The sequence below is a fragment of the Rissa tridactyla genome, chromosome 11 (genome assembly GCF_028500815.1).
Source record: "Rissa tridactyla isolate bRisTri1 chromosome 11, bRisTri1.patW.cur.20221130, whole genome shotgun sequence".
Classification (NCBI taxonomy): Eukaryota; Metazoa; Chordata; class Aves; order Charadriiformes; family Laridae; genus Rissa; species Rissa tridactyla.
The window spans coordinates 13,817,374-13,831,886 of record NC_071476.1 but is presented as its reverse complement, the minus strand read 5'-3'; the positions used below and the strand labels follow the sequence as shown (position 1 = coordinate 13,831,886).

At 37.4% G+C, this 14,513-nt stretch overlaps 1 protein-coding gene across 2 annotated transcripts in view; it reads left to right on the top strand.

The window, feature by feature from the left end:
- The window catches only part of GABRB2 (gamma-aminobutyric acid type A receptor subunit beta2), a 175,589-nt gene that overhangs the window by 84,153 nt on the left and 76,923 nt on the right, over window positions 1-14,513 (top strand). For both annotated transcript variants that reach the window (XM_054217836.1, XM_054217835.1), the window contains exon 6: window positions 9,809-9,891. In XM_054217836.1, the coding sequence (XP_054073811.1) occupies window positions 9,809-9,891 (83 nt within the window). The remainder of the gene's footprint in view (window positions 1-9,808; window positions 9,892-14,513) is intronic.

The following is a 14,513-nucleotide window of genomic DNA, read 5'->3' as shown; positions in this document are numbered from 1 at the left end:
TTAGTACTGCATGCATTGACATTGCAGGTACAAGAGTAATGACAGTATGGACTGTCTCGACCTCACTGAAATATAATATCCCTTCACTTTTTGTTTTACCAATAGAAGTGATATATATGTTTCTGAGCCCTGCAAAATTTGTTACAGATTTCACAATCTACCACATGGACTTCCCCCCCCTCTTATTGCCACAGGAGGGTGAAGCATTACCACCTACTAACTACAATTAATAGTAATTTAGTAAAATTAAAAGTCAAATGATACATTAGTATCAATGTGCTTATCTAGCCGATGGTAGTATGTTAGCACAGTAGATGTAAAGTCTGAGGGCAGTACTTCAGGTGCTGTAGAGCTTTAAGATCATCTGTGTTATTTGTTTTAATTTTCTCTTTATTGACAGTTGATATTACAGTGGTATTTGAAAGGATGTAAGTAGGGTGGAATTACATATTTGGATACGTGTCTCTTACTGTTGCCTAAACACCAGAGTGAAGCTGAAATGTTTATTTGCAAAGGAAGAGATATTGATCTTATGACAATAGTCAATTACAAGGATATTTGGTTTATTGTACTGAATGATTACAGTAGCTTCAATTAGCTTGTTCAATAATAGTAGAAAAAGGGGCAGTTTCTCATTCTCTTTTTTGTTTGTTGCATTGTGTTAAGATTAGAAGAAGCGTGAGGGGAGAGGGAAGCTGGGAACAGCAGAGATTTTAGCTACGTTAATGTGAAGGCCTTTCTGATGTGCTTAGCCTACTGCCTGTGCTTTCAGCTCTCATCGGAAATGAAAAAAAAATTTTTGATTTTGTACAGCTGTTTAATAGTGGTTGGCCTCTACCAGTCACTTTGATATGTGTAGTGGTTTAATGCCAGCGAGCAGCTAGGACCACGCAGCCACTTGCTCACTCTCCTGAATTGGGATGGGGGAGAGGATCGTGAGAGTAAAAGTCAGGAAAAAATCATGGGTTGAGATAAAACCAGTTTAATAGGTAAAGCAAAATATGTGCACACAAGCAAAGCAAAACAAGAAATTAATTCACTGCTTCCCATAAGCAGGCAGGTGTTCAGCCATCTCCAGGAAAGCAGGGCTTCATCATGTGTTAAGGATTACTCAGGAAGACAAAGACCATTACTTTGAATGTCCCCCCCCTTCTCCCTTTTCTCCCCAGCTTTATATGCTGTGCATGACGTCACATGGCATGGAATATCCCTTTGTTCAGTTGGGGTCAGCTGTCCCAGCTGTGTCCCCTCCCAACTTTTTGTGCATTCCCAGCCTACTTGCTGGCGGGGCAGAAAAAGCCTTGACTGCTTAGCAACAACCAAAACCACCATTGTGCTATCAACAGTGTTCCCATTCCAAACCCAAAGCATAGCACTATACCAGCTGCTAGTAAGAAAGTCAGCTCCATCCCAGCTGAAACCATGACAACATGCTACTGAAAAAGTTTCTGATGCATTTTGGGGAATGTCAGGCTGTCTGTAGACAGAAAGTAGAAGAAATGAAGAGAAAGTGATGAAATACTTCATTCCTAGCAGTGGTGAAGTTCTGTTAGAGCAGAGTGAAGAGGAAAGAAATTAGATGTATGTGAGCTTTTTTTTTTGTTTGCTAGAATAAGAAAGGAATATAGTAGATTGTTTAATGGGGGGGGGGGGGTGCATAGAAACTAAATGGTCTAATTGAAATCCTACAGTCACATAGAGAGAAGTGCAACTATCCTTGCATTCCCTCTGTATGGATGAAAACTTCTAATCGCAATTGAATTAGTAAGTAATAACCTGTGTCTATTATTCTACTATGCTTTACACAGTTTGCCTTTAATTCTGACTGTTAACTGTCTCCCTGTTTGATTGCTTTTAAAGTGTGACTCCTGCTTTAGGATGAGAAGAATTCATTTTACTTTTGTCTCAGAATTTTGTGAGGGTTAGAATTTTATGGGCTGCTGCTTTGTTGTAAAGGTTCTGGAAAGATACTTAATAATTTCAGGTGTGTGCTAGAGGGTTTTTACTGACTTTTTTTCCCCACTTTTTTGGATCTGAGAGTAATTCTGCTTATGAACAATACACTTAAATTTATTATTTCTATTGACATTTCCCAGTGGAAAATGAGCCTTCTTATTCTGACTCACAAAAGCCAGAGGAATAGGAGCTTTGGGCTCTTATCTTACTTCTTCTGTAAGAATTACTAAATAAGCTGCAATCATAAAACCGAATGTGCCTTTTATACTGAAGATTGTTTTGACTTTCACATTAATTTTTAACTTGAGTAGAACTTCCTTTTTCCAGAATGGTGAAAATACGTTCCACTCAGACATCTCTGTGAACACATAGGCAAGTAATTGCTAATATTCTTGGTGGCGTTTTGTGAGAAGAAAGGATTTTGCTGGATTGAATCTGTCAGAGAGAGTATAGATTAAGAATGTAGTGAAGAAGCAAGTGCAGTTTCTGCATGACTTGTCATCCAGAGCACAAGTTCTGCACTCACAGAGGGAGGTGTGGGAGCTGCAGGTTGTATAAACACCACCATCATCTGCCTTGAAGCGGTTTCCACAAGGACCTGTGTCCAGCAGTTGTTGGAGGTCAACTACTGCAGACATATCAGGGTTGGGGAGGAGAGGGTTACACACTATTTTCTAAAACCTGCATGATTTAACATTCACGCACAGGCTTCGGAGGGAAACAAGACTGTGGTCTTCCAAAGACAAGTGTTGCACTATAGGGTGATGGTGCTACTGTAGTTGTTACTCTCTTAAGACACAAAAAATGTAGCCTGTGGGCAAACAAAATAGGTACCGTTTTGCCTATGATAACCTGTACTTCCTTATTTCTACACTTTTAGCAGCAGTATTATCTGCACAATTTGTGCATTGAAGCAGTGCGTATTTTGTGGAGAAGATATTCCCTTTTTTCCCTAGTTCTTCAATTATTTAATTAAATACTGTACCTTTATCATCCTAGAATAAAAAATGTTAATGTAGGGTACGTTTACAGTCCAACACATTCACTAGAACTAAGCACTAGTTATTTCAGGCACTGAGAATTAATTAAAAAGTCACCAAATCCATGTGTCTCCTTAGAAAGTTCTAGCTCTCTTTCATAGTTTAAAAGTCTGTATTAAATTTAATGTAGTATCAGAGTTGTAAGTTAGCTATTTTTTAAGAATGCAATAAATTTTAATCTTCTTATACTTTCATGTATATATAGTTGAATTACTAGGGCTCACCCTACCGCAGTCCCTGCAAGATTGTGAGGAAGGTGTTTCATATGTTCTGAAATGCATTGTTATACAATTTTCTCTTAGAAATTTATGAATTATAAACATTTTTTCCTGTTGAAGAGGACATGACTGGTTTAAAGATGTTTTGTATATATGATTTATTTGTAGTATGAAACGTGTCTTGGGTGGTAGCAATATAAATTTTGAAGAAGCTGAAATAGTGCACTCTTTATTTCAATGCTGACATTATCTAAGTGAAATAGATATGCAATATTCACAACCAGAATAAGGAACATGTTTTGCAAAATATTTGAAAGTAAAACTTTCAGATTTCCAGTGATGGTCTGTGTAAGTGGAGGAGATGTACTAGCTCTTTATTCCAAGGTTGTTACATACTGAGTCACTCAGCCGTCGTGCTCACATTGTTTCATTGCTCTGGAAGTCCTGTAGTTTTTTTAACATTCTCCCTTTTATTTATTTTTATTTCTTTTGAAGGGGAGAAGTGAGGTGAATGCTGAAAGACAAGGATATGTTTCCAAGTGATAAAATATTAAAATTATGAAGTGCCCCTCTGAGGTTTTCTGCCATAGCTGCTGCATTGTGTTATATGGGTGTTATCTTCTAGAGAAGCACGTATTACTTCAGAGAAAGGCTTGAATAACTTATGTCTGAAGTCGAGGTTATTGTACCAGAAGATTTTACTGTGGAGAGATGTGTGCTTTTTGCAGGGATTTAAATTATGAACACAATGTTGTGGCTGAGTTTTGGACACAATGACAGGGTAGTAGGCAATGCTGTCTAACGTAAAGAACAACTTAGAGAGCTACATGTGGAAAGGTAATAGCAGAAAATTGGGCATCATTGCATGAAAATCTGCAACAACATTCTGATTCTTCTGAGTCAGAATTCCTTCACTATGAAATAACAGCCAAATTCTCCAGTTTTCTGTGACTCTTCCCAGCTGGCATTCTCTCCTTCAGCAGAGAAATGCAGAGCTTCTTCCAAGAAATATCAGAGGCATATATATTTTAGTTTTCTCTTAGAAATCTTGTATGCTTCTTTTGCCAGCAATATAAACAACAAAATTTAATGAGGTTGAAGTTTCTGTATGTGTTCTGACTCCCTGTGTTTTATCAGCTACAAAAGTTTTTTCCTATCTTGTATTATATTTAGAAAATGCATTACCATCTTGCCCTTCTTTTCCTTAACTTGTTTTATTGGTTGTGCCTTCTAGCTTTAACAAATACACTTATTGCTTTCAGAGAGTACCTAACTATTCAAGAATTGCACACAACAGAGATGAGGGGAAGATATTTACATCATTAGATAGCCAGTCCCAAATGGAGTAAGAAAAATGAGCTAAATTGGAACTTAGGTTGGAATACTCATGAAATGTTGAGAAGTGGTATTAGAAGAGACCATATTACAGATTCTGTGTAGACTGGGCATATCATTTCATCTCAAACTGAGACATCAACATCAATAAAACAACTGATTTTTTTTCCTATGAAACTACACTGAGAAATTCTATATGTAGTTTACAGTTGAAATATTATAGCAGTCCATAGCTGAATGTTCAGACTTAATGATGGACTCGTAGAAATGTCACTGTTGTCTATCCTCTGCTAAAGCCAACTCAACTTATGGTCACACAAGGGAAGTTTATCTTTTATGTGAATAGGCAGAAGAAGGAAGAATTCTGTGAACTCTATAATTAGCAATAAATATATTTTAATTTAAAAGTAGATATGTTAGTATGTCTAACAACCTTGACACATCTGTCTAAATCCAATATTTTGTTCAGAAGAGAGATTTATCACGTTACAGTTTTGTTCCCAGACTTCAACGTATTTGAAATTGGTTCTGCTGGCTGCTGCTGCTGCCAACGTTTCCAACTGTCGCGCAGCAGGACTGTTTCCAAGAAACAGAAGTGAACAGTGGGTTTAGCTGCAGTACGTGGTTTCAGTCACTAATTCAGAGAGTTTGTGACTCCCAGTCAGTGTGTGCAGAGTGTTCTTATGAAGTTCACGATAAAGAGATGCAGCCTGTTGTAGAGTGTGATACCCTTGCAAGCTCTTTGGATTGTTGCTGATATTGTTAATGGGGAGCCATAGTTTGCCTTCAGATACGCAAATCTGAAGCAGAATCTCACACTGCATTCAACAGGACATATGCACATACATTTAAAGAAAGAATTAGTCTTTGTGTTTTCCTGGGCTTCAGCTCTGTCTTCAACTCAATAGGATCACGATCTGTCAGTGCTAGATTTAAGAGTGTGTTATATAGTTCTCATACTACCACTCTACTCAGAGGAGCTATCTGAGATTGTCACCTTCTTGCTCATCATTTCTGTTGTGTCTGTAATCCTGTAATTACAGGTCAGGGCTGCTTCCTTCCAGACCAGAGATAAGTTTCTGTTGCTGCCTATTCCCCATAGCTTTGCAGAGCCACTGCAGGTCCGAGAGGGAACTGGATTCTGTCCATCTCCATGTACCATTAGCATTGCTCTCCTGTCTTTCAGTGCTGTTTTTTCTTCATTGGTGGTGTCAGAACTGTTTAAGTTGCTATTTTGAATTTCAAATCCCACTTGAACTTGTCAGAAGAGCAAAATCTACAGGATTTTGAAAAATCATCCCCCACATAGCATTGAAAAATAAGAACTATTATTGCTGCTGGGATAGTACTTGTTACAGGTATTATTTTACACATAATTTAAAGTTTGGAAGTGTTACAAAAAAAGTTCTTTGTGGCCTTCAACTTTGGCCCGTGAAAGGAGCAGTGCCAATTTCCATCTCTTATTTGAATCATAGAACCTCCCCCGAGGGTGGATTTTCAGCTGCCTCAGAAGTAATAGTTTATCTGAATTATTTTGAATTATTGAAAGCAAACTTAACTTTCTCTGTAAGTTAGTTGTGGCCCAGGTTTCTTTGCACTGTAGCTATGTTTGCTTTGGCACAGGAAGTTTTCTTCGTGTTTACTTCATAATGCTTTATTTAAACAGTTTAGTGCTTTAGGGTTTGCTTTTTTTCTTTTTTTTTTCTGTTGCCCCATAAGCAGTCTACATTCAAAGTAAAGATCATAAAAGAGGAAGCTGAAGACTGGTTTGCGTTGTTAGGAATCATAAAATAAAATATCACAAGGTTTCTCTTTCTTTAACAACAGATGACTAGATTAAATAGATTGGTGTATGAGACAGTTCTGTAACATGTTTCATTTCATATGGTGTTTCTCTGAGAGCTCTGTGATTCTGTTGTCATCCTTAATGACTGTAATGCGTTGAGTCATGGTGCTGTTTTTTAAAAGCTTTCACTTTTTCATTGTTTGTTCTCAAGGTCACATTATGCAAAATACAGTGTTATATTTTGTGCACTAGTCCAGGCTGTATACAAATATTTTTAATCCTTTTATAAAAATTGAAATAGCTCTGCTCTGGGGAAGAGACTTTATGCCCATTTCAAGTATTTCTAAGTGCTATAACTGCTGTTTCTTCCTCTGTCTGAAGAAGTATAGGTCAGAAGTATAGGACTTTAAAAGTATTCAACTGGTAGTTCTTGCATGCTCTTGCATTGATAATTTGGTTTAGCTATTCACCATGAATTGCAAACCACTAAGAATTATCAAAATGTAGGTGTTTTGTTTAAATAATTTTGAAGATGAAAGAGAAGATTTTCTACTTTACCATAAATGTGAGAAAAGTCAAGGTAAAAATATGAGGGAGGTACAAAAAGAGGAAAGGACAGACTTCTTATTTTATTTCAGTGGATTTGCATTATGGATAAGAATGGACAAGTGGGCTGAATTAAATACCTTATTCAAAACGTCTGTTTTGGCTTAATTAAAAATCTGTTCTACTAATCATTTTCATTACTGTGCCACTTTTTTACTTTTACTTTCTGACAAGATAAGGCACTGTGTCTTTTAATGATTTGATAATGTTCCCTACAGAGCTTTTATCCTAGCTAGCTGCAGCCTTTGGCTCCTTTTGTGGTTTTTATTGCATCCCAAAATCTTACTGAAGATATGTCAGCATTGTGAGTGCTCAGCTCCACCATCGGTACAAACAGACCCTTTGCTGAGCGTAGCACAGGTGTGGTTTTGTCCCTGTGTTGAAGCCCCTGGTCTGGTAGACTCTGGTGGGGAAAATGTGTTTAGTGCAGGGAAAGATATTAAAAAACTTGGTAGTCAACCAGGTTAGTATTTACCACAATTCTTTCGTGCACTTAAGCCTTGGCTGTAAATCTATGCTCCTGCCTTTTCTTCTGTGAACTACTGAAGTTCCTCTGAAACTCATGATTATATTATACACATAGATATAGAAATACTGAGGGTATTAAACAAAACAAAGCAACAAACTTCCCCACCAGAAAAAACCAACTAAACAAAAAACATGAGCTGTAATTCTTTTCTGGTCTTACGCCAGCTTTGGTGAAGTTTTTCCCAAAATAATCAATCTTACGTAGATACTGGAACAGGGCAATTTTGTTGATTTTTGTCCAAATTTTAAAATTAGGAACCAAGTATGAACTGCCTAGAGTGTTTTGGTTTTTTTTTAACAATATATGCTGCTGCTTGCTCCATTTGCATTTGCTATCAACAAACATATATTCCTCATCAGTCTGTTTTTTTAAAAAGCTGTAAGACTTCCATCGAGGGGAGCCAAAGGATTTATTTTTTTTTCCCTTGCTTTTGTCCACTCTAGGAAGCTTTGCTTTGAAGCATCTGTGGTGACCCACACTGATTGAAAGCAGTGTTTTGAAAAGTGATTCTATGAGTACCCGTGTAGTGATTGAAGAAAGAAGTTAGTGCCAAAAGGTGTTCCTATTCTCTGAGAGCCCAATACATAGGAATGGCCAAAATGTAAAATTAAGAGATCTTGTCTAGATTGAAAAGAAAGAGGTAGGATTTACTAAGTGTTTATAGGAATAACTTGCCCCTACTTTGTTCTCTTTTCTTCGAAGAGATTTAGAGTGATTTTTTTTCTGGGAACGACAGTAAAGCATTGTTAGATAGGACAGCAAGGATACTAATGAAAAGATTGTATAGCTCCAATGTTTCTTAAGCATCTTTTGGAAAGGATTGCTGGAGTCAATTTAGAGTGAATTTTGAGCCTCTCTCAGGCACCTGCAGTTTTCTGCTTTTAATGAACTCTTATTTAGGTATTTAAGGAGAAAGAATGAGATTCATCAAATGAGAGTTCTCTGTCCTGTCAGATCAAAGAATGTAAAAGAATAGGTTTTTTTAAACAGTTATTTAACAGTCTAAACATCTACTATGAAAAGCCAGGAACCCTGATACAGGGGGACAGGATTTTGAGAAGAAAACTGTTGGTCACCCAGTCTCCCATGAGTACCCTGGAAAGATGTAGCTGCTGCTCCTGTCAGGTGACTCGGTGTTTGTGTTTGCTGTGGGCGCTCCATCTATCCACTTGGGTCCCATTTTGGAGGCACACCCACATCATCTTGGATTTTATGACTTGAGCTAAATCATTTGGTCAACCTTCAGCTTGAAGAAAGCTTGAAGGCTGGCTGCTGTGCGATGCTGTCGTTGTCAGTCAGCTGTACTTAACATACAGGAGAAAATCCTTGTTTCTCTAAAGGGGTCTGTATAAGTCACCAGGCTTTAGCAGCTGTAGAAGGGCTCTGACTAGGTAGAGGGGGAGAGAAGAAAGGCTAGAAACCTCTCAGTTTATGCACTAAATCCACACCCAGCCCTGCATGGAGTATGTGCAGGGTATACTATTTTGACTGTTGGCAGATTCCAAAATGTAATATTTTTTTAGTTACTACAGAGTTATATAGCATGCTGTCGGGGGGGGCAGGGTGGAACTAAGAATTTATTTTTGTCTACACATTAACAAGACTTGATGGGAACACAGTTAATAAAATGCCGTCGAGAATTGTGCCTTGGTTCATATTCAGCTCGGGGTCGTATTCCTCTGTGAGGTTTATCAGCAAAAGATTTATTGATGGTACAGATATTTCTCTCAACCTCTAAAAGGCGCACTTGACACATGGTAATGTTAGTAGGTTTGGTGTAATCTGGAGACACAAATATGGTCTAAATGTTTTGTGAATAGGGTTCTGAAAAATGTTTGCTTTCTAAAGTGAAGATAAAATAATACTTCATTTACAAAGTACTGTCGAGCAGAAGCAAGAAGAATTAAGTTTCACTCAGGGATTAAGGTATTAACCCAGGATATGAAGTATATATCTTGCTCTGTTCCTCTCTAGATTTCCTCTGACACCTTTCTTTGAGCCTTTTCTTTTTGGCTTCAAGTCCTCCACTATATAATGAAATAAATACTGCTATACTAATTCATGCTTCATTTTGTTGGGAAAAATTGGTTGATGATTACTAAAGCTTACAGTACTGTGATAATGGTGTGTAAAGGGGAAGCTCTCTGCTCACCCGCCAGACTGGCATAACCTTAGAACAGCATTAGTTACAAGTAAGCAGCAGACGTGGTATTTCAGTAAAAATAGGCATAGTAAAAATGTCGCTTGTGTAGAAATATTGTTTTCTTCTTTCAGCTATGTGCAATCAAGGAAAGATTGGAACAAGACATGCTAACAAGCTCTTCTGTTTCCTTCCTAGAATTACAACAACAGCTGCTTGTATGATGGACCTACGGAGATATCCGCTGGACGAGCAGAACTGCACGCTGGAGATTGAGAGCTGTAAGTATTTCTGCAAATCCTACTTATTCTGTGGTCAACTGCAACTGCTTTAGAGTTTTTATTTCTGTCTTTTTTTTTTTTCTCCTTTCTTTTTTAACATGCTACTAGCCTAGTTGTCTTTCTGTCTGATGACATTTAGATCCTTGTAAACACATGCAAAAAAAAAAAAAAAGCTTTCCAGATGGATTAGTAATTTGTGGCACAGGGATTAGCAAAAGTTATTCTGCATTTTGATGGACAATTTACAGCTTTAAAAGTCTCATTCGAATGTCTTCTTGGGAGTTCATGTGAGGAGCACGAGGATTATTATCAATTCTTTATCCTCCTTTACTGCTGAACTGTGTGGCAGCCTGTTTCCATTTAAAAATCACGGCAAGAGGTTAGAATTGTCCTTGAAATAGATGTTTTGTGTTTTTTTTCTAACTCCTGTGCTGTAGTTAAACTTTCAATGCATGCAATACAGTCTGTTATATATACTAATGGTGTCTCTATCAAGCTTTCTATGTAGATAAAACCTGTGAAATAAAATTTCAAATCTCTTTTCACTGAAAAATCTTTAGGGAATCTAAGTACATCAGAGAAAAAAACAATTCATGATCACTTTTATAAAGACAATATTGTAAGCGTGCGTTATTTTGTGCTCTAATTAAGATTGTATCAGTACTTTGAAGATAACATTTGCTTTTTCAGGAGAACCATAGGTTATTCAGCTGGGGTGTATTATTAAGCCGAATGTGGCAGGCAACATGGAAATTAATGGGCGTGTTTTAAGATACAGTACACAAAAGTATGTGCATTTTTAAAGTAACTCTGTATTATAAGAGATTATGTGGGATTTCCGCGTGCACTGAAGTACAAAATGATAGTAGCTTCTGCTACAGTCTGGTAAGAACTTGGAACAGCTGATCTTATTTCTCCTATTCTAGAAAGCATTTAAGAATATGCTTTAAATTTGTGTCCAGATTTCATTCTTTTCAGTGTAATTTAAAGATATGCCAAAATGCTTTCCAGAATTAAACTTGTGACACTGCTGTCTGAAATAACTTACATGCATAAAAGAAGCAAAATGAGTCTTTACCACCCCTTTTCAATGCTGACATACATGAGCAGCAAATGTGATGATGGACTTTGCTCTTCTGAGAATGGATAAAATCCTGGGGGTTTAGTTTTGGGATTTGGTGGTTTTTTGGTAGTTCGCTATAGAATTTCTATTGGTAGCATTTGATTCAAAATTTCATACCTGCAGCCTTTTACCAATATAGTAGGCTGATTTTAATGTGCAAGAAAACTACTGGCATAACTGTATTCAGGCTTACAGAGATTTTTACTGAGAATGTGGCTTGCTGTGCCGGTGTCTTTTAATTGTTGTTGTAGCAAGGACCTGGACTTTTTCTTTTTTCTAATTGTGTGTGTGTGTGTAAGGGGGAAAGCTGGAAAGTCAGAGGACATCCTTCCTCTCTATTTACGGCATTGTTTGAACAGTCAACAAAGTTTTGCCATCTCTCTGCATTGCTGAGATGCCTGAATCTTCTTGGGATTTCCAAACTAGATATTCCCTGCCTGTCGTGCTTGCATGACCCACTGTGGGAAATATTCTCAGGAAATACCTTCCAGGTCAGACCTTATACAAAACTGAAAATTACATTGGGTCCCTGCTTTTCAATGAGAACACTTGTTCTCATTCAGACTTAGAATTGGGACCTCTGGGTTGAAATTTCCCTTTCATCAGATTTGGAGTAGAAGTTTGAAGCCAGATCAGTTATCTTCCATGAAACAATCCTGGAACGCAGGGCATGTAGCTCTCAAAATTGTTGTTCTGCTTGGTGCGAAGAGCATGGTACTCACTATATCATAGAAAGGGTAGGAGTTTCATTTATCGTAGCAGTTAGGATGCTTGTAGGAGAGCTCCTTTGTGGATCTATTAGCTCTGTTGCAGCATCACAAAAGCAAAATGGATTTAAATCAGGATACTGTATGTAGCTAGCCTGTCTTTCATTGCAGTAACAAAAGTCATTAAAGAATGTCGATAGAAATAGTACTTGAACTGTGCTTTGAAGCACTTTCATGCTGCTTTAGAAAATTATTGCTCTTCATATATGCTGTTCTGTTCAGGTAAAAACCCGAGTCTGTCTAATCTTTATGAATTACTTCAGACAAAAGTGCTGGTAGGTAGATAGGTAGAGTGAATAAGATTTAAAGTGACTTTCTGAGTTGTTCAATGCAGGTTCTCAAGTTACAATCACTTCTTTAAACTGGTTAAGCTGCATGTTAAAAGTAGCTTCATTTCTTGCCTTTCTGGACCTGTTGGATGTCTGTTTCACCACTACTCTCTTGTGATGCTTAGAAATTCTCTAAATTCTACCCCAAGTGTTTTCATAGCTGTGAAGGCATGAAATTATACTCACTGTCAACAATTATTTTTTTTTTTTTTAAGTTCAATGTCTTCCCCAGCCCTGCTGGTACCTTCGTAATACATTTAAAGAAAGCAGTCATAGTTCATCATAGGCTTTGTTTCATGAAACTGAATATACCTGTCTCTTTTAGCTTTCTCATACAAGAGTATGTTAAGAGAAATGTAGAATTTGCTAATGCTAGTTCGTCATTAGGAATATCTATTACTATAAACAGTATCCCAGAAGAAATCTCTATTATGCTATGGCATTAATCCTGCCCTTTTTCTGAGAGCCACCTTTGTCTTTTCTTCACAACTTCATGACTCTCACAGATGATAGTCTTTCCTGGAACATTCCTTATTTATTTTCCAGCAGTGGCATCTAGCTTTTGGTAGAATTTTATAATTTTTTTTTTTTTTTTTGCATACTACTAAGAACACATGACTTGGCATTTCATAACCCTGTTCACATAAATCAATGTTCTTAATATTGCTACAGTCCTCAAGGTTATCCAGTTCTTGCTATATTTGTTCTGATTATCCTTTGTCTTAAGAGTGCCTGCAGATTTTGTTTCATTTGAATTTCATTAACACACAATGCTAAAGAATATTAATGCCAAGAAGGAAGAGCTTTACTCATAATCATTCTCTGCACTGAGCATGATCTGTTCTTTCAGTGCAGTACACTTTCCTACACATCTTTAATATATCTTGACTAATTGTCTGTCCTCAGATAGTCCTATATCAATTGTTTTAATAAAGTCCAGGTTAGATATATTTTGTTTAAAAAAGGAGTTATTGTCTGGCCGGATCCTTTGAGTTAAGTCAGGATAGATTTTTATGCCATTTCGATACATGTTAATGTCTCTAGTGTCCTTCCATTCTTTCTTCGCGCCTTCCATCTTTCCACCCCTCTCCTCCTCTCCGTCCTGTTGTTAGTGCCAGAGTTGATTGGCTGCTTAGCTGCCTGGGTTATTTTTCCATGTTGTTATTGTGTTTACTGACATTTGTGGGCAATATAAAACTTTAGTCAATCTATATTTGCATAAATCTAGATTAATTTGTCAATTAGAAATTATGGTGGAAAAGGGTTGTATGTAAAATATAAAAAATGAAATGGGGGAGGTGGTAACATCAAAATACAGGAGACAGCATTTTTCCTATTTCAGTTTAAGGTAGTATTAGTGAGATTAGATGCTGAAACTGTAAAAGGGGACAATTCCCCATTAGTTTAAAGAGTATCAGTTTTGAAAACTGAAATCCTATTTTTTTAAAGTATAGCTGGTTACATCTCTGTAGTCATTTTTTGTTTTGCTCATCCTTAAAGGGCAGAAACATGCTGAATGTTTTGCTATGATGCTTCTAAACCTATAGGCCATCTTTCCAAGGGGGTCTGAGCTATTCTACTTCTCCCTTTCTTTTGTTATTTCCCAACACACTGAATAGCAGGGTTATCATACCAGAGGGAAATAATTTTTCCTTTGTTTCTTAGTTTCCCAGCTTGTAGACAACAGAGAGCTTTTTCCTTTTTAGCTGAATATTGACTTGACTCAGTAAAATACCTCTCCTTTCTGCTCCCTACCTCTGCCACTGCCGTATGCATTGCTGAGTTTCTGGTGATGTTCTAGAATAATTTTGTTTCTCTGCTGTTTCCTGCCTCTCTGGAGTTGTAACTGTTGAAAGAAATGTCTTAGCTAATCAACCATAAAACTAGTGGGAGCTCAAAGACAAAAAGAAGTACAAGGGAATTTGAAGAATACTTCATATTCATATAAGCAAATAAAATATCACATTTCTAGCATAACTGAGAGAAATGCTTGTGATTCTTTTGAATATTTTTAAATGTAATCATTCAAGACTCATCTGGTAAATTTGTGCCTTTGTCCATTCCAATGGACGTTGTCTATCTGGACTTTGGTAAGGCCTCTGACACCATCCCCCACAGCGTTCTCCAGGAGAAGCTGGTGAATCATGGCATAGAAAAGTGTACTCTTCGCGGGGTTAAAAACTGGCTGGATGGCTGTGCCCAGAGAGTTGTGATTAATGGGGTGAAATCCTTTTGGCAGCCGGTCACCAGTGGTGTCCCTCAGGGCTCAGTTTTGGGGCCGGTTTTGTTTAATATCTTTATCACTGATCTGGATGAGGGGATTGAGTGCACCCTCAGTAAGTTTGCAGATGACACCAAACTAGGTGGGAGTGTTGATCTGCTTGAGGGTAGGAAGGCTCTACA